The 20,734-nt window shown below is 43.1% G+C and overlaps 1 protein-coding gene across 3 annotated transcripts; it reads right to left on the bottom strand.

Annotated features, from left to right (window-relative positions):
• Positions 1–1,378: 1,378 nt before the first annotated feature.
• LOC137769602 (opioid growth factor receptor-like protein 1) lies at positions 1,379–19,538 on the bottom strand. Of its 3 annotated transcripts, XR_011075012.1 has the most exons (8): positions 19,247–19,538; positions 14,763–14,849; positions 14,529–14,610; positions 11,541–11,619; positions 11,385–11,451; positions 11,135–11,280; positions 5,445–6,580; positions 1,441–1,519 (listed from the first exon to the last, which is right to left on the bottom strand). XR_011075012.1 is itself a non-coding variant. In XM_068551583.1 (7 exons), exons 1-7 carry the CDS (start codon positions 19,484–19,486, stop codon positions 5,914–5,916), a joined length of 1,368 nt encoding a protein of 455 aa, XP_068407684.1. In that variant the 5' UTR covers positions 19,487–19,538; the 3' UTR covers positions 1,379–5,913. The 3 variants fall into 3 exon arrangements, 2 of the variants coding, with proteins under 2 accessions (XP_068407684.1, XP_068407685.1); XM_068551583.1 differs by having other exon boundaries at positions 1,379–6,580; XM_068551584.1 differs by having other exon boundaries at positions 1,379–6,580; positions 14,529–14,607.
• Positions 19,539–20,734: the final 1,196 nt, after the last annotated feature.

Here is a 20,734-nt window from a genome sequence, read left to right as displayed (position 1 = left end):
CGGCGGCTGGAGAGTCAGCGCTCATGTAGGAAGGAAAGCACACATCTTTCTAAGAATCTACCCATTTTCCTGAAATACTCAAAATACAAAGGACACAATAGTTTCCCACTTGAAATGGTGACTGGACCCAGTTAGCCGTCTATCTTCTTAGGTAATATGGAAGAAGAGTGGACAGCTCACTTGGGAAACAAGGAAACAACCTTCTTATAAAAAGGACAAAGAACAAAACGCTTGTCAAACCCTTGCTCTGGTTTGTTGCTCTTAACTGTGGGGCCACACGAGGAAGACGCCATCGCTCTCGCTGGCGTGGGGCATACAGTCACATCGTTAGAAACAGCCTAGCGCGGGACCTCCTTCCCGTCTCTGCAGCCACTGCCTCCACTTAACTTCCTGTCAGTAGAACCACGGGCAGAGGAATTAAGCCTGGTGGCGGATCACGTGGTTATTTCTCTCAGTCTGTGAAAGGTTTCCATCTACTGCGGAGTAAGCGGAATCCAGGCTGCAAATGAGAGCATGAATGGGATTGCTTTCCATTCACACCAGTCCAGATCTCCCTGGCACGGATAACACAGAGCACGTTCCCACCGTAAAGCTTTTGCAGATCGTCCTCATCTATTCCTCATTCCAGTAAATTCTGGCACTCCACAAACCTACAGTCAGTTACATCTTTATTTCTATCGTGAGTTTCTAGTCACTGTTTCTAATTTTTTGTTTCGATTGTTATTTTCCTCTTCTCCACATGAAACTAAACCCACCAGCACTGAAAAAGGTGTTCATTTGACCAATGAGTGCAGACCTTGGACACTTCTTAGGACCAAAGCTTACTACACAACTAATCTCTGTAGTTAATGTAACTGTTCCACAAACTCCATTATAATTTAAAAACAAAAATATGATAAACTTTATAGCTTCAACATATTTTTCATATTAAAATATATAAGGTTTCTGATTTTTCTAAAAAAGCTCTCTCAGCATAACAAGTGAGCACTGGTGCCTTTTCCCTTTCACTTCGTCTTTACACTGTATCATTTTATGGAGAATTTTATATAGAGACCTCTGAAAGAACAACCCCAAATAATTTCTGATTGAAGATCAGAAGTTTTGAACTGGGGAGGCGGGTAGGCAGTACTGGTATTTCAATGTTTCCCGAGATAGAAAGATTCAGCTGTAATTTACATAGCAGGTGCCCAACTGCTCACAATTTCCTAAACAACCACAAAATGGTGACGAATGAATTATAACAGGTATTTTATGAAAATTGATACCCAGTGAAATTGTGCATGAAGTCCAAGGTGGCCCACCTTCCTCAGAAGACAGCGATCACGGGGCCCGACACCCTCGTCATCCAGGGGAGGCTCCGGAGACCCCTCCTCCACTGGAGAGGATGCAGCCCAGTGTACGTGCCCCTTCACCAAGACGCCCGCTCTGGTTCTCAGCCGCCTCCCCATCTCTGAACTCAACCTCCAGGCAGAGTTTGGGCCATAAAACGAAGCAGTCAATTGTATCCTCCACATGAACACTTTAATTCAAGGAAACAAGCATATTAAGAAGTTATTTCCCACAAGTAACTAAAACAATAAACTTCTCAACAGATGAGGGAAAAAACAGAAGATGACAAAAAACATTCTCTCTAATCTAGGGAAAAAGCAAGAACAGTACATGTTTCTAATAAAACTACAGCATAAAAGTCCAAATTAATTTCAGATTCCTCCAACTATCTACTGGAATTAAACTTTTAAATCATTTCTCTAATAGAATTCCATTCTCTACATCCCTCTGTATCTAAAAGCAAAAGTAAAACACAGATTAATATTACTTGTAGTAACTGAGAGATGTTTACAATGAAAATTACAGGGTGTAGCAAAATTAGGCAGAAGCATAAATAAATGTAACAGTGAAGTTAATCTTTCTGCTCTAAGATCTTGCTTACTTCTTCCCTCAAATGTAACACATTTTTGAACATTGTGGCTAGTACACTTCCTTTTGAACTGATGCTATTGATACAAATGGAAATGTCTCCAAAATGAAAAAGCAGGAAAGTAACTTTCATTAAATTAACTGATCTTCATGGTTTGGAATGTTTCTTACCGCAAGATTTTATAATGGAGTAAAAATTTAAACTTCTGAGTGAAAAGCATTCACATTAGTTAAGGCACATCTAGACACCTCCAGGCATTCATATTTATAACTATATTATTATATTATTAACTTCAGTAATAAGGAATTTCTAAAACATGGTCTGTCCCCAAGCACAGTCTGCTGGGTGGGCTGGAACAGGCAAAGAGGCAGGGTGTACTCACTGTTACGCTAGAGATTACTCACAAATCTGCTCACGGAATAAACACTAAAGAATTCTAAATTGAAAGAAGTCAACCCTTTGTACACCCCTAATTTTCCAGATCCTACTGACCCAGGCCATCATTTTCTACAACTGCACCTACATTTGAAATGATTCTTGCTTGTCTAACTTCAGCCTACCTTACACTTAATGGATATTCCCCAAAGGAAAAAAAAATGGGAACTTTTTAAGTGGGAAACAAAATCGAAATCTTCAAAACTACTCCTATAACAAAGAGTCCCCACTCACCCCAAATAAACTTGAGAGACCCACAAATGCAATTACAATCAAGCAAGATCAAGAACGCCCTTCTTTTCTCAGGTTAGAAAATAAAGCTTTTAGAAGAGCCTCAATTATAGAAAGACAAAAAAACTGGCCTGATTTAGTCACTCAGTAGATTATACACTCAACCATAAATCTACTATAAACTTGGGAAATTTAACTTTAAACAATTAAACAAATATTCTCTCTCCATCAGTTCAACCAATTTTTGACAACTTGATAAGGAAGTTTACTTTCTAAAATGATTTTTTAGAGAGTAACTCAAACGTGATACTGTACTACAATATTTTTCCTTTTTCATCACAGCATTCCTTCTGTCAGGTTAAAGTGAAAAAACTAGAAACAAAGTTGGTAATTTTTAAACATAATCTTTATATTTTTAATACTTAGCAAAAAATCTTAGAACTTCTCTGGTAACTCCAGAGTCATAAGTTTTGTTTTCTCCTTGAAACTGAAAAAAGTTGTTTCTCAAAACTAAAATTCAAAATAAAACTATACCAGATAATTTTTGAACTGAGAACTGGACCTGACTTAGAGAAAGCAGACATATTTTCAGTTCTGTCATGATTCTTTTCAGCTTCTTATGAGATTGAGCATGAGAATGTATAATGGTACAATACTCTTAAGGTTATAAACTTTTTCTCTACAGAAATGTATCTTGTCATTATATATCACTTTACAGTATTTCAAAATATTTTCACATATATCGTCTTCTTTGGGATATGAAAGCACAAAATATTAGAAATATATTAGACTAACCAAGCGATATAACATCTATTTGCATGAAACGCAAATTAGTATTTTATCAATAGACAATACAGTCATTTATCAATATCCTCACAGTCATGGTACAACGATAAAGTCTATATATTCACAAAAATTCAATAAAGTTTCTAGTTATTTGGCCATGCTCCACTGCGTTTTTATAACAGCTTCTTAGTAAGTTTCTGCAAGCACATGGTAGTTTTTAAAAATACAAGACATCACAGTCAAACCCAGAGGGTTGTTTCATGTCGTAACACACATACCTAAAGACACACCTATAGATCTTATTTTAAAACTATTGAATGTACAGAGTATTCTTAACAGAAAAAAACTCTAGACGTTCATAATTTTTATCTGCAAAAGGAATGCCATCCTCTCACTTGTTTCCACTGAAGAATTCTCTCATAAGTGATTTACAGATTAAATGTAGGAATCATACTGTTTCACGTGAGTATGCATTTCAAAACAACATGGTCGAAAAAGGCCACTGTTTTAAGTGGAAGCCAGGCAGTTTTCCCTTGAGACTAAATATTCTCAAATTAAACAGTACAATCTAATCAAATCCTTAATTAGGAATATGCTAAAAGTTAAATTATTGAATGAAACATTTTTACTTCTAAGGGTTCTGATATACTACTAGTTTCTAAGTGATTCAGATGATATCCATTTATTTTAGTATCTGTCCACTTAATATTTTAATATCTGGTCACAAAATTTTAACATTATGCACTTAGAAAGTGGTGTGAACACTTTATCATGTATGCAAAATGGGTAAGGTATTTCAAATGAATCATATTCCTACAATTCAGCCCAATGTGACAACCTACTCTCATGCCCTAAGCTGTAAAACTGTTTATTGAGCTCGATGGGGCCATTAGAGGGTCCATGTAAAAAAAAAAGAAATTGAAATGCAAAAGCAGAATTGTTTCCCCAAATCCTAATGCTCACCTCACAAAACAGTAGAAAGCAAAAACTGTCATATTATGAGAAATGATAGTGAGAAAATATTCTATATTTATTGGAATACAATATATAACACGAGCGTTACTCACATTCATATAAAATAAGTCAGATTTGAGCAACAGTGATGTTTCACGTAAACTTCAAGGCAATGAAACCCTTCTAAAGCATACTACTTGTGTGTTTATTTTCTAGAAACCCTCTGCTAAAAATCCTCTGATCTATAAAGGTAACAGAAGATGACATAATGTGATTTAAAAATAGGACACAGTAAAAATTCTCCGAGGGTTAAAGTGAACAGAACTTCCCTTAAGAGCCTAAGAAACACACAAAAGCCAATTCCTTTCTAAATGAAATGAAGTGAAAAAAATTTTTTTCTGTGAATTGCTTTCACTATATTTGTACGTATGCTCTGAAGTTCTCACCACAGTGTTTGTTTTCGAATGTGTAATAATTAGTAATAATAGTATAAGCAAGAAAGTTATTTGCTCTTACCCAATATTAACACACTCAGTGCTTACTAAAACTGAATATATGGGATGTCCAGTCTGTTCTCAATTTCGAGCTTTGACAACTTAGAGATGCAGCAGATTGTAGTTTTTCTAAAGATATACTGTGGACTAAGCCATATTAATGTCATAGTCTGCATAACACTGAGATATTCATGGTTTTAGGGACCACTGCCTTGTTGCCAGTGCCAGATGCATGCCTTTTGAAAACGAATAATTTCCTTTCTTATTTTTTAATTCTTTAGTCATTTGCATTCAGAAACAAGCACCAAATTTGTACAGAACAGCCATAGAAGGCAAAATTCTCTTCTTGGACTTTTGCATCAGAATTTGTTTTTAAGCACTTAACACAGAAAACCATTTTTATTATTTTAAACAACGCAAATTCTTGAAATAATACAGCCGACAGTCCCCTCTATGCCACATAAATGTCACTGTAGTAGATCATCCGAATGTGCACTAGAAATGCACGTGCCAGCCGACACAGGTGGCCAGTGAGGGAGAGAATGGAGAGGGGAAGAGGAAAAACAGCAGGACCGACAAACGGGGAGGGGCCAGTATATCTCCCCAAGAACATCCATCCCACTTACCAGAAACTAAAAATAAGCATGCTGAGGTGCTGTAATGAAAAAACTCCCAATTTCTTCTGAATACATCTGAGAAGACCAAATTCTTTCTCAGAGCTTAAAAAAAAAAGGAATCCATAAATTGGGCAAAGGGGTGGCAACCTAACGAAACTATCCTCTTTATTTTCTTCATGTAGAGTGGAGTCTCTCCAAAGAATTTATTTGCTATATCGAAGACTACATGATTGTTTCCAGATACATTGAAAATAATTTAAAAGTAATTGTCGTGTACAGGGTTCGAAAACTCACATCCCCAAAGTGTCACAGAATACATTCATTAATTGGGTCCTGTCTTCAGACTTCTGGTTAAATATTAAATTCATTGTCATCCAAAATCAAACCCAAGTGACAACTAACTGCTTACAACAGAGATCGCCAACAGCCGGCTACCCTCCGAAACGTGGCCTCACGGGTTTGTGGGCTTCCTGATAATTCACTGTAATAGTGCGTCATCGTGGGAACCTGTCTCTCCAGGACTTTCACAGTCTCTGTTATGGTTTTCCCCCTCTTCATCTTTTTCAGAGGGAGACGCACCCTCTTTTTTCTCCAGGGCATGAGCAATTGTCTCTTCTGGTTGAGGACTGGAATTTTCGGCATCACCCTCTCTCTCTGGGTCTCCTGGCCTGGCAGCCTCACTGCCGGCCTCTGAGATGGGCCAGTCTGTCTCTTCCCCCGGCTCCCTAGGTGCCACTTTTTTGTCTTCGGCAGCTTTGCTATTTACACGCACAGCTGCAGAGGGATTTTTGGAGTCCTTTGGTTTTTTGTGCATAGACCTCTGGCTGGGATGCCCCAAGGTGGGCGGGGCGGGGGTCTTTGGGGCTTTGCTGCCCTCAGGCTCTTCCCTCCTGGGTGGTCCCCAGATAAAATTCTCCGAGGGCGTGTAATGTTTCTGGGCGAACCGCAGGAGTCTTCTCCTTTCCCTTCTGTCTCTAATTGTGTACACGAAATACTCCAGTGCGCTCTGTTTAATATTGGGGATGGTATTTTCCACAAGAGCCTCATGAAGAATAAATTTTACAAGAGGAGATTTAAAACTTTCATATCCAAGCTCGCCGAGGCTTTTCAGAATACGAGTGATCCTTAAATAGTTGTGCTGAGACCTGGAAGACGATTGAATACAACGAAGGAGGAAAATTAGGTGGCGGAAAACGGGGGAATAAAAGCCACTGGGAAACTACTTTTGATGGAAGCGTAAGCTGTGAAAACATGCCTTGTAATGACTTTGCTAAAAGTCGTAGTAGACACCGCTAAGAAGAATAAAACAGAAGATGTGAAACCCCTGTACCTCAGTGTAATGCCAATCTATGTAAAACTCCAACGCATAAAATAAATTCTCCTTTTTCCTTTAGCTCTTCGTACTTGAAAAACATTTAGATTTTAAATGCATTCCCACGTATGTCGAATTGCTGTTTGTTTGTTAAATACACTGAGGATGACTATCTACTACACAAATGTATCGTACCTGTCACAGGTAAACAGCGCTGAGCATTGGTTAGCAGCCGAATGTACGACTTACAGGGTCAGAGGGCCAGCAGAACCCGCCATATCAACCAACTCAGAAGGAAAGCAGCAGAAACCATTCTACCTTGCTAGAACAATTCTGACAAAGGAGGCAAAACTAACTTATTTAGCAGAGCAAAGAGTGTAGGCTTTGGAGTCAGAACTGAATTCACACCCTAGCTGTGCCATCAACAGCTATGTGAAATCATGGCACCTCTAAGGCTCAAGTACCCTCATCTGTAACGTGGGGGAAAGGGCCCACACCTCACTGCACTTGTAAGCATTGAATTAGCTGACATATATGCAGAGCATGTGGAACTCAATAAATATCAGATACTATTTAACATCAATATAATTATCGGTATTGGTATTATTCAGATTTGGCACTAAGGACTACCATATGTGTACTTATCCCAACTTAATCACCTCATTCTCTTCCATCTGTGGCCTCTCTCTCGCCTCCTCTTTCCCTATCACAGAATTTAAAATTTTGCTTCTAATGGCATTGACTGCAAAGACTCCTCTTTCCCCAGATTGCACTAACATCTTTCTTTTTTTGTCCCAAAACTAAAGCCATTAGCAGATGAAAGCTTTCCAAACCTATTTTGTCACAATTCATAATCTTGCCCCCCCCCCCACCTCACTTAGCCCAAGAGTTGCTTTATTACAAATACCTGGCTGCATCCTAAGGGAACCTTCAGGTCCATGTATTAATCACGTGTGTCATCAACAGCCCAGGTTAGTTACTCACCCAATATTGCACCACTTATTCCTCACTTCCCCAAACCTGTCTATACCTCAGACACTGAACTTTAGACAAGCATCGCATACACCTGCCTTGGTTTCCACAAGTGCTTGGTATTCACTTAGGAATAACTAGCAACTTATTTGGGAAGCATGGAGAAGGATACTGAATTATTTGAGGGATGGAAGGGTGCCGTTCCATAACCTTATATTTTAAAAGGAGAGTTAGTTTGGACAAAACTAAACCCTTAATGATGTGGGCTCACCAGACACTGGAAATGACAAGTCCAGCAGTTTTCATTATCTCCAACCTTCTGGATGTTTACCAAAATAGTGTTCTCTTACTATTCAACTCTTTGAAGGCCAAAGGGTACAACATAGCACAGATACATTTCAGTTTTATGAATCTGCATTTGTTAATAGTTAGGAAGTACCAGTCTTTTGAGACAATACAAATTTGAGTGAAGTTAAGACAATGTCTTTATCAGCAAGACTGATCCAATGTAGAGTTTGCATACTCTAAAAACTTGGTGGTAAAATCCCAACATCTGCTTCATAGGTCTATGAGAAAGAGAGATATGGAAAAGCGGAAGAATGTTTTCCTTTAAAAATCCCGAAGAAGAGTTATATGACACAACAAAATTTACTATATTTGCAAGCAGCTCAATTTCATATATCCAGTCCAGGATGAATGAGCAAGATAAAATTTCTGTGCACACTTATCTGTATCAACACGTTCTCCAATTAAAAAGTTTACATAACAGTAGAAAAGGACAAACACTTGGGTTAAAGAGAATGAAGATCAGGATTATAGAACAAAATCATACAAGAAAGAAATCGGGTGTTTCAGTATGATTTGAAATAAATGTCACAAAGAAATACAAAAAAACCCCCCACTCTCCTAGAGTTGTGAGTAGACTTTGGGGTCGCGTAGCAGATAAAAGAGAGAAGCTGGGCTTCCAGACAGCAGTAAGGGCAGTAAGAAGGGCTGAAGCTGTCAGGAAGAGTAGGTTAGCGAGGAAAGGACACACAAAAGCCAAGAACCAGGAGACGGAAAGTAAAAGTGAGAGGGGATTCCAGGGCCTAAAATACAGCTCCGTAATCCAAGGTGATTACAAATAAAATTGGAAATCCATCTTAGTGGTTGGTCTATATATCTGCACTCTCGTGTTTGAAAATGTTTTACCTCTTTTAGTCATGGTCACTTGTTCACTAAACTTTATTTCACTTGATTTTCATTCAATATTTTTTATCTGCTGGGCTACTATAAATGTATTGAGTTCCCTGCTTACTGTGAAAAACTCAAGATGTCATACAGATTAAAACACAAATAAAAGCTGTAAGCAATACCCACGGAAAGGAAAAATGATGGTGGAAAGAAAGGGAGCAGGATGGGGCGGTAAGGGTCAGGTTCCCCTCCCCATCCCAAGCTAGGAGATCATTCAACGAAAGCCTTCAGAAGGGCGGTTTCCAGCTACTAATTTGAGGATCTGACAATAAAACCCCAAGGAGGATTTAGGCAGACAAACCTGTTTTGTTCATCATTATTCATTCAACAGACAGTTACTAAGTATGATTGCTATTCCGACCAAAACAAAACCAGGTGGAGATTCTCTAAAACAATAGTCGTGGGTACACGGAAGATGAGATGCTACCAGATCCTCTTCAAAGGCTGCCTTCTGCCGTCCTTCATGTCAACAGGCTACTTGCACACAGCTTTCTGTGACAGTCTCACATAAGTGCTTAGAAACTCTGTCCAGAGATAGCTACCTGCATTGCTTAGGCAGAGGCGTATATACTTCTGCTATAAGTGCTCTACAGAAATCAAAGTGAACTTGAGTTATGAGTTAATGGGTCTTCGAGTCAAGATCATAAAGCTTTATGCCCATATCCTGCGTGTTTTAGTGCAAGATACCATTTTAACAGCGTTGATTATAACTAATAAAGTAAATGGAAGGCTTAAACATTAATATTGTACTCATACTCATTTTACCCAAGCAAGATAAAAGTTCTAGGAAAACACAAAAAATTTAGTTAATCAATGCAAAAAATTCTGTTTGGGGCAAAGAAAAATTTCTTCGGTTAGTTTTAATTTTGTTTTTCTCTTAGTACTTGCCCAGTTCAGTGAATTACAATGTGCTAAAAATGTTTAAAGTTGGTTTTATAGTCCAGTGCCCATAAGTCACCCTATAATTAAAAAGAAAAAGGGCTTCCTTGGTGGCGCAGTGGTTAAGAATCCGCCTGCCAATGCAGGAGACACAGGTTCGAGCCCTGGTCCAGGAAGATCCCACATGACGCGGAGCAACTAACACCGTGTGCCACAGCTCCTGAGCCTGCGCTCTAGAGCCCGTGAGCCACAACTACTGAGCCCGCTCCGCAACAAGAGAAGCCACCGCAATGAGAAGCCCGCACACCGCAACGAAGAGTAGCCCCTGCTCGCCGCAACTAGAGAAAGCCCGCGTGCAGCAACGAATACCCAACTCAGCCAAAATAAATAAAAAAAGAAAAAAAGAAGAAAAAGCCAGTTTGCACGCAAAGAAAATAATAAAAAAAGAAACTTTGGGCATAAGTGTTAATGAAAGTTATAAATATCCAAGCAAAAGAATATAGCAAATCAATTCCAAATAAACTGGTAAAACTTTCTTCCAGGTGTTTGGCTTTATTAACCAAAAATGGGCTTCTGCGATTTTTTTTTTTTTTTTTTTTTGGATATTTATTTATTTATTTGGCTGCACCGGGTCTTAGTTGCGGCACGTGGGATCTTTAGTTGCGGCATGCGAACTCTTAGTTGCGGCATGTGGGATCTAGTTCCCTGACCAGGGATCGAACCCAGTCCCCCGGAATTGGGAGTGCAGAGTCTTAGCCACTGGACCACCAGGGAAGTCCCTGGGCTTCTGGTTTTGACCTACATGGCAAAGATTCTAATTTTCCCTCTTTCTTAGTAAAATGTACGAGTACCTGTCAGTCTTATGAAATGATTTTTATATGTCATAGGCTTAATTCATGGATTTAATCTAAGCAGGCACTGTGCCTGAGATGCATGCTGAGCTACCAGAATCTCACAGCCTCGGGGAGGGGTCTGGAAAAGTGTCACAAACAACAACCATAAAGGCCGAGCAACGTGGTGTAAAGAGGGAGCGAGGCCACACTTGGCTGGGGGCAGCGCAGATGCTGCAGGAAGAAACAGCTCTGAAACCGAGCACCCGCGTTTCTACCTGGAATGTCATTCCTTTTTGGCTGCTGCTTTGTTTTGCTTTCGAATATAGACCAGGAATAAAATGCATTTCAGACGAGCTTTTGAATTCAAATTCCCGAGTCCATCTGTTGCTCAGTTCTATGAGCCACAGAGAGAATTCCAACCTGGGGAAAACACCACGCCAGCCCGGGTCGCTCTGCGGGGCTTTACTTACTCGTTCAGGTGCTGAAACCTTTCCTGCCAGTTAACAGCCCGAGCAACATTTCCAGTTTTATCTATCAGTTTTATTCCAAAAAATTCCAACATCATTTTATAAGCCAAGAGGAATCTTCTAATTGCTTCTTTTGTTTTCTTGAATTCCTAATGAAAAAAGAAAAGTCAGCTGGGTGACTCGGACTTACCAGGGCCATCAAATGGCAATATTATTTGGCTAATTCACACCAAATGAAATGAGCTTGCCTTACCTCAATTTCATACGTAGTTAGTTCTTTAGCATAAAAGTTCAAGCCTTGTTCTCTCAGGGGGAAAAGCCTACGTTTTAGAAAAATAATATTTTTATATTAATGTTGCCTGGGAGACACACATGATGAAACAGGTGCGAGAGAGAGCACACGACTGACCATTGGATGTAGGTGTGGCTGTATTCCAGCTTCTCGTAATCTCCTTTCCACTTACTGAGGACTTCTTCAATGTAAACACCTAAAGAGTAAAGATTTAGAACACGAACCAGACGTGTAAAACATTGTTGGAGGCATTTTAAGACTGAATCGCTTAAGCCTTATGTTAAAACTTAACAACAGCACACGACAACAATGCTTTTGTAAGATGAGTACCCTATGCCATATACTCTGTTACGTAATAAGCCTAATTCTAAAAAAAATTTATGGCACCTCAGATCGGAGAAAGCGCTATCGGACAGTTACTCTAAAGCAGAGGCTGGCAACCTATGGCCTGCCATCTGTTTTATAAATAAAGCTTTATTGGAACACAGCCAGGCACATCCATTCACGTATTTTCTATCATAACAGGGGAGTTGAGTAGTTGCAACAGAGATTGCGTGGCCCACAAAGCTGAGGATATTTACTCTCTGGCTCTGTACAGAGAAAGTTGGCCAACCCCTGCCCTGGAGGGCCCTAGAGTTCTCGAAATACTAGATCAAATAAAAATGAAATGTATGCCAGGCAAAAAGAAAGGAAGGAGACAAAGATGGGAAGAAGAGAAAGAAGAGAAGCAGGGAAAAGAAGGAAAGGGAGGAGAGAAAAGGGAAAGGAAATGGTGGTGAGCGCCTCCTAGTGGCGGGGGCCGGGATTACACAGGGTATAGCCAGCCCGCTGAATGCCCCCAGCACTGTCTCAAACCAGCCTCAATAGCCCCGCTTTACTCCTGAGGACGTGGTGTGATTTGCTCAGTCACACACTAACAAAACCAGGAGTAGAACACAGGTCTTTCTGGATCTGAAACGTAAGCCCTCTTCTTCACCACATCCAGTTCTTCTCCTATAAGAACTTATCACGGCAAAATCCTCTGCTTCCCAAATCTGCCTAGTCACAACTGACTGTGCGGCCATTTAGCCAATTTTATAGGAAAAGACACAACATCCTAATATCTTTCTAAACATAACTCATCTCGTTCTCGTTTCCTCCAGAGATCACCAGTTTGTACTAGAGGTCCACACTCAGGGTTTTTGGTAAAAGCCTGTTATTTTTTTTGTTGTTGTTTTTTAATTTTTTTTTGGGGGGGGGCTTTTTATTTATTTATTTATTTATTTATTTATTTATTTATTTATTTATTTATTTTTGCTGTGTTGGATCTTCGTTTCTGTGCCAGGGCTAAAAGCCTGTTTTTTAATCATCAGCATGTTGAAGCCATTTACCTCCATAATTTCCCATTTGTTTCCCCTTCTATCTACCCCTCCTCCTACTTAATAAGTAACATACATCGTTGCAGGCTTGTGCTTACTGGCAAGCGTGGGGTGTGTGTGTGTGTGTGTGTGTGTGTGTTCACACATACTGGGAAGGAAAGTGAGAGTTGATGTAATTTATATAATAAACTAGAATAACATTTTATGTGACCTTAGCTAAAACTTCTGACCTCCACCAGTCTTATAAGATTTCCAAATAACTCTGGTGATAAAGATTACAAAAAATTAATGCATTGCTTTAAGTTATTGCTCTAAATTACCACCTCAAAAATAAATTCACTGTTAGAAACATAAAAATAAGTGAGTTAAATACTGTCATTATCTCTACGTTCAATGTTTTTAATACTTTGAAAGCATTCCTTTGGGAAAATTTTTTTAAATTCACATCAGAGTCAAATTAGCTATCTATCATTGCATTTCTTCAAAAGGTTTTCTTACTCCAGGTCCTAAAAAGCTAACTAATTTAATTAATACTATTTCAGTTAGTAAATAAAGCAGTACCTTTCTACCGTTAGTCAATACAACAGGGCATTTTTTTTTTTTTTTTCAACAGGGCATTTTTATCTAGAGGGCTCCTTCCAAAACAGGGCAGACTTCTGGGACACCAGACATCAACTAAAGATAAGGGGATCTGGCCATTGCAGCAATGTTCTTACATCCTAATTTCCAACTGGCGCGTCTGCCACTGCACAAATATAGGGAATTCCTTAGATATTCTTCAGCCAGTCAGTCCATCAAAGAATGCAAGGTCCTGCCACTCGGAGAGCTTTGCAATCCATGACCCTCGTTCCCTGACTCACACTGCTGTGGATTTGGCTGGGTTTCCACTGAGAGTAAAGGGCAGCAGCCAGGGCCATCTGGTCACCTCACAGAGATAAGGGCTCTACGGACGGGGAGCAGCCAGCTTTCTGGTTTGACCTGGATAAAATGAGGACGCCCACCACGAACCACGGCCTGGTGCCTGGGTGAATCGTGCATATCACCACGGAGACTGCACCCTCTCACTAAAGGTTTAGGAAAGATCCTGGGAGGGCAACTGTAGTGTGTGGAGGAGGGCCAGTATATCTGACAGAGTTGCGTGGAGATCTACAGTGTCTGCAGTTCCCTCCCTGTGATGTTGGAGCGCTGAACTGGGGCTGCTCTAGTTCCCTGACCTTGAATCTGAAAATCGACAGGAAAGATTATTCTAATAGAAAAACCACCTTTCAATTATGTTCCAAAGATTTTCCGGGTTTGGCACAGTGAAAAGGACACCGAACTCTGGAGCCCAGATCCAAGTCTATGATCAAGTCTATGATCAAGTCGGTCATCAAGACCCAGCAACTTCATCTTTAAAATGAGGAAACTGAATTTGATCTCCCCTATGGTTCCTTAATAAACTAATATTCTATGGTTCTCAAAATCTCCTCTTTTCCTCTCACAAAAATGGCCCCCACTACCTTTCAGATAGTAGTTGCCACTGTAAACAGGTGGTGGGAAGGATTGCTAATCCTCAAGTTACTCCCCCAGAATCTGCTGAGCAGATGCTTACAGCTCAAGGGTCTAGGACTCTGGGGACACAGTGGACGGCAGGGCAGAGTCAAGCCAGTCAATGAACAATGAATGCACTGACCATGGAATGAACAAAGAATGACAAGCGGTACTACTATTTAAAGTTTGCTTTTTACCAAGGTAGCGGATTACTCACCATCAGGCTTAAATGGAATTTTATTCTTATAAAAACGAAGATTGCTCAAGTCATTTTGATATCGGATATCTTTGAAGTTCTGCTAAAGGAAAAAATAAATCAATCTCCAGCATATGGACATATAAAAAAAGGCACAAGGACCTTCCTTGCACATTTGCTCACTGGCACCAAAAAGTAACAAAAACAGAAGGGAAATATTTTACATTTTAGAAAAAGAAAATTCTATAGTCTTACTGGGTACTGGTGTCGGTATTTGTACAAATCCCTCGCAGCATAAAAACTTCTCTTTGGTTTGGCAGATACTTCAGTGGAATCAGCCCCCTAAAATAAAAAATGAAATTCCATTTACATGTTGAAGCAAGATAATTTCACCAAGAAGTTTCCAGAACAAACTTAAAATAATGACCATCCATAAAGAAAGCCTGAGAAGCGTCAAGATGTCCAGATAAATGAAGATATTATAAATGTCCTATTAATAATGCTTACTAGCAACACTTGTTGGCATTCTCGTTTCCTGAGTTGAAAAGGTGTTTCCGAAGGTGTTTCACTAAATAAAAAACTTTATTCTTCACCAAAAGCCTATAGAGGCCAAATGTTATGGATCAGTATCCATTAGAAACCTTAAAACCTCAGAATTCTTAAAACGAATTCAAGACCTATATTTTACCAGAGGTTACACAAGTGATTCTTTGACCAAACTTATTTTAGAATACTTTACATAACACTAAAAAAAAGTGTTAAGATAATAAATCAATTCCTCAAAGAAAATTGTCACTAGTTTTGCAATGTTTAGCTGTACTTGGAAGTCAAGTAATATTAATGCAAGGAAAGGGGGCTTTTAACACAAACTAAATAGCTTTCTAAATTCCACCCTTTACAGCACCATAACAAGTACACAGAGGTATGACTAACCCTCCATTAATTCAGTGATAATACAATGTGATAAAAGCTAGCAAATTTCAAATATATACACACAAAGCAATAAAAGCTCTCAATTGGAATGAACTTCACATTACATTGTAGTAACTTACATGTGGTAGTTTACTCACACTATTTAAATTCTAAACAAAACTCCCAGCCCCATGACATAATTTTGAAAATATAAGATACAGGTCAATATAATCAGTTCGCCTTCCCTAACTCCATCTATCAATACTATTATAATGTACAGGAACGTGCTTTGGGTCCAGTGTCACGCAGAAGGGCAACAAGACTGGTGACAATGATGAAACAGATGACAAAATTTAGGTCTGAATATTCATTAAGAGCTCTGCCCCTACCCTTTTCTCCTCAGCCCCCGCCCCCATCTGTGCTGACAGACTGGCATCCTCTAAGCAGTACTCACACGTTTCTGAAGTGGCGTGATTCTCACTATTGCTACAAGTACAGAGATACTTACCAGACTCGCTGGTGTTTTAACACGGGCTACTCTGTCACTTTACGTAAGCAAGGCAAAGCTTACGTTCTGGTCCTTACCACACGTGTCAAAATAGCTCTGCCTAGCAGGTTTCTGAATCTATTTAGCCTAAGCTACAACCCCATGACTCATCATCCTACATGTGTGTATAGAAAGCACTTTTCCATGTACAAAGCACATATATTATTTCCTTTGATTCTTATAACACACCTGGCAGGCAGTTAGGAGTGCTTCCATCTTAGAAACAAGGTAACCCTGGCTCGGAGAATTTCACCGACACCCAGAGCCCAGCGACAGCGGGAGAATGAGAACCGCAGGCTCTGGGCTCCAAGTCTAACTAATTAGGTCTGAATCAGTTTCAGCTCCACCAAGTGCGATGGGTCATTATAGAGACCGTGGTGTAATGTCAACGGCCCAAAACTGGGAGTCAGGATACTTGGGCTGAGTCTTCCCTCTGCTGCTGCTTTGTGAGGCTTTTAACTGAATCCTAGTTGGATCCTCTTTGAAATGAGAATGACTCACACCCTACCTATTTCCCAGGATTATCACGGGAACGCCCACTTCCTCCATCCTCTAAATGTGCCAGCCTGCCGGCAGTGTCCCTGCTCCCCCCCACTTCCCGCTCCTCTGGTCTCTCTATCCCACCCACTTTCACCTGCTCAGTCACTGATTTTGTTCCTTAACATATTATTCCTAGTTCCTGTGTCACCAAAGTGTCCCTGTCTTCTGGGTCATTTCCTTCAGCAAACATGCTGTGGTATCTCTCATCTTAAAACAAACATACGCAAATTGGAACTGACCCAAACCCCATCTCAATGACAGATCCACAGCTCTGCTCCCTTTTACAGTAAAGCCTCACCGGAGAGCTGCCCAGAGTCGCTGTCTGTCTCCTCTTCTCCCACTTACCACCCCAACCGGGCTTTCATCCTCCGCATTCCATCCAAACGACTCTTGTGAATGTCACCTAACAGACTTCCATCTTACTGAGCATCCCGCTTGGTGCTCAACTCAGGCAACCTCCCAGCAGCATGGGGTCAGCTGACCCCTCTCCTTCCTGAAAGACTGTCACATGCCACACCTGCCCTGGTTTCCTTCCCATCTCATCGATCGCCCCTGGTCAGCCTCATCTTTGGCTCCTCCTCCTCACGTGCTCTCAGTGGAGGAGTGCCCAGGGCTTGACCACATTTCTCACGCTCCTTGATGACCCCATTATCTTCCCAGGACTTTAAATACCTCCACTCTTACATGCTGATGACTCCAGTTCTGGACTGAGGCTCCACTCGTAATTAACTACTCACCAACTCCACTTGGATGTCTCATAAGATATTAAACCCAAGAGCATTCTTGACTTAACCTCGGATGCTGCTTTCTCCCTAGACTTCCCCATCTCAGTTAATGGCACTGTCGTTTGTCAACTATTCACTTGGACTAGGAATACAGCAATGGAGCTGGTAAGAAGTAGTCAGTCTGGGATAGACTTTAAAGGTAGCTCCAGTAGTTCTTGCAAATGACTGTGGGGAGTAGGGAACAGATGAGGTGGACAGTCAAAAGCAGCATTAAAAAGTAGAAGTGGGCTTCCCTGGTGGCGCAGTGGTTGGGAATCTGCCTGCCAATGCAGGGGACACGGGTTCGAGCCCTGGTCTGGGAAGATCCCACATGCCGCGGAGCAACTGGGCCCGGGAGCCACAGTTACTGAGCCTGTGCGTCTGGAGCCTGTGCTCCGCAACAAGAGAGGCCGCGACAGTGAGAGGCCCGCGCAGCGCAATGAAGAGTGGCCCCCGCTCGCCGCAACTAGAGAAAGCCCTCACACAGAAACGAAGACCCAACGCAGCCAAAAATAAATAAATAAAAAATAAAATCTGAGCGTTGTGTTTCTAAAAAAAAAAAAAAAGTAGAAGTTACATGGTGATACTGAGAAGAAAAATTAATCATTAAAGGGGAAAAGGAACGGTTGGTGCCATTTACCATTTACTGTGGTTGCAATTAACTGATTGAAACATTAATTATAAAACTGTCTTTTATAGATGGACCAGGTTAGTTGGACTGAATCTGAGCGGGTGTTTTTTGACATCCCAAACGTCTTCAGAAGGTTTCTTCATTTGGAGACAAGTGGAAGAGAAAAACACTGGAATACAGTGTCTCATACTTCCCTGAGGTTGAGTTCGCAAGGCAAGATGACCCAGTAGCAAGGGGCAGAATTACATTCACGACTCCAGCAGGTCAGAAGTTCTGATGCTGGTGACAGGCATACTTGGGTTTACACCTCCCTCTCCCTGGATGATCTTGGGCAAGCTTCTCCTAAGCCTCAGTTTTCTCTAAAGTGGGGACTCAAAACAGGAACTCCCACCGTACCCCACCCCTGAAACTGCAGTTGATGGAAATGACCTGGATAGCATAGAGCCTGCACTAAGACTGTTTCCTGCTGACCCAAAAAGAGATGGTCGTCAACATGTAGAAGGCAGCCTTCCTATAAAATATACCGCTGATTCCTATCCTCGAGCCAAGAGCCCGTGGTTACATCAGATTTGGGGCTCCACTTCCCACCCTCATCCCCCCATGGCTGATGGGAAGGAGGGCCCGACCCGGGACCACCAGCCTGTCAGAGCCCTGCCAGGCGCACTTCTTCAGAGGCTTGGCCATGCAGCTCCTCCTTTTTGAAGTTTTCTGGATTATTTTCAGGCCATCAGAGGTTAAAAGGGATATTTATCTCCTCACTAACCTCTCCTCCGAATTGTAGTGGGCAAATGACTTAAGCACAGCTGGATCAACAAGTCTTCCGGGTGAAATAGGATTTTTGAAGCGTGCCCTGAACTCCTGGGTTGGAAGGCCTGACTTGGAAGAGGAACCCTGATGTTTTAAAGTCGGATGGGGACTCCCGCCGTAGGGAGACTGCTCGCTGCTCCATCGCAGTCCCACCTCATTCCGGGTTTTTTGTTTGTTTGTTTGTTTTTTACCAATAACACGCACTAGACGGGTTTTCACAATCCTCTGTTCGGAGGCAGGTTCCTCCCACCCCGCCTTCCATCACCCGTCTGCGGAGGCAGAGAAGACACCCCTCCAAGTTGGGTTCTGCCCGGAGGGACCGCCTCGTCGTGCCCGCGCTCAGGCCCCAGGCCGGCAGCGGACGGCCCCGGGCGACCTCCGCTCGCAGGCCTGGGTCCCGGGGCAGCGGGACGGCGGGGGGAGGACGAGCCGTCCCGCTCAGCCCCCGCCCAGGCCCCGCGCGCGGGGGTCGCCCGGGGCCGCCCCCTTCCTGGCGGCGTCCCCCCCATCCCGGCCCGAGGCCCCCGCGGCCGCGTACCTGCTCGGCGCCCGCCGCCTCGGCGTCCCGGTCGGGCGCGGGGCTGGCGCGGGGCCGGCCGCCGGCTCGCTCCGGGGGCTCCGGGGGCTCCGGGGGCTGCGCGGGCTCCCGCCCCGGGCCCTCGCCGCCACCCGGCCCCGGTTCCTCGGGCTCGGGCTCCGAGTCCGTCTGCCAGGTGGAGTCGCAGTCCTCCACGGTGGTGGGCTCGCGCACGCCGACCCCGCCGAGCAGGTTGCCCATCGGAGAGGCGGGCGCGGGCGGGCGCGGGGCTCCGGGCTCCGGCTGCGGCGGCGCTAGGGCCCGGGCAGGGCCGCGGCCAGGGCGCTGGGCGGCACCTCGGCGCCCAGCCCGCTCCGCCTGCGCGCGGCGAGCGGCGGGCGCAGGGCGGGGAGGAGCCCGTGGCCCCGGGACCGCCGCCCGCGCCCGAGCCCGCCCATCGCTCCCGCCTCCTTGGCCCCGCGCGCCGCGCCCGCAGCTCTGCCCCCCGGAAGGCCCGCCTCCCTCGGCCTCGGACGTGCCCGGGGGGCGGATCGGGGTCCGAGGAGGCGTCGCCGTCTGCGAGCGAGTCCCGTCCACATCCCGCCCCCTCTCCCGGCTGGTCCGGGAGGAAGACGGATTGGCCGCGGCAGAAGACAAAACTGGTGGTGACCGGGCAGCACATCAATAGAAACCCCGAGCTACCGAGACTGCATCTGGGCAGCCATCCGGAGTCCCCGCGGACCACAAAGTCAAAGCTGTCTGCTACCTCATCCAAGGAGCAAAAGCAGCAATAACCATCAGACCTTCACCTGCATCCGGGGATGGTTTCACCAACACCCACTCCGCATCTGTGCTCGGAGGAAAAACTCAGAATCCTCGGCCCCTTGGTCTGTCCTGTAAATGGAAGGACAGCAGGGGAAAACGTGTTTTAGAAGTACCTAAAGGTGAAACAGCACGATGGAACAAGTGACTCCTGTCAACTTTGCATTATGGCCTTCCAGCTAGAGGAGGCCACGCCTGCACGTGCGGAGTCCAGCGCGTGCTCAGCTCACATCTACAGACTGTGGGCTGAGTAGACAGGTTCGACGTACACGTCTAAAGCTTCTTTCTGAATGTTTCGTGGTGAAATAGGAGACCGCAACAAGGACGATGGGCTGTTTCTAGGGCGAGGATAGGTGAACAGGATGCCCATTCCACAGGTAAATCAGGACTACCCGTCTTCAAGCACTATGGCTGTGGCTCTGCCCCTAATCAGTTTCTGCCCTTGGACAGGTCACACAGCTACTTTAAACCTAAATTTACTATCAAACAGGACCCGATTTTCTCTTCCACGTCCCTTCCAGCCCTGACTTACTATGATCCACGAATGATCTAAAACTAATAAGTAACAGACACACAAATAGACCTGACACACACAAAAGACTTGCTGGTCATAACGGCTTAGTGAAGAAAACATGAGGCAGGAGTAGGCCACATGAATCTAGCTGGTCCCATCTGGGAGTTTCGAGT

Source organism: Eschrichtius robustus, chromosome 9 (genome assembly GCF_028021215.1).
Source record: "Eschrichtius robustus isolate mEscRob2 chromosome 9, mEscRob2.pri, whole genome shotgun sequence".
Classification (NCBI taxonomy): Eukaryota; Metazoa; Chordata; class Mammalia; order Artiodactyla; family Eschrichtiidae; genus Eschrichtius; species Eschrichtius robustus.
The sequence above is the reverse complement of the archived record's forward strand: the minus strand, read 5'-3'. Positions and strand labels throughout refer to the sequence as shown.

Bases quoted from the DNA above. Each gene is read 5' to 3' on its own strand.
- LOC137769602 (XM_068551583.1), bottom strand. From the start codon at position 19,486: ATGGGCAACCTGCTCGGCGGGGTCGGCGTGCGCGAGCCCACCACCGTG. The intron at 14,850-19,246 runs GTACGCGGCCGC...TTTTTATTTTAG, and splicing joins AGGCGGCGGGCGCCGAGCAG to GGGGCTGATTCCACTGAAGT. The intron at 11,281-11,384 runs GTAAGGCAAGCT...TTTTTTCATTAG, and splicing joins TAACTACGTATGAAATTGAG to GAATTCAAGAAAACAAAAGA.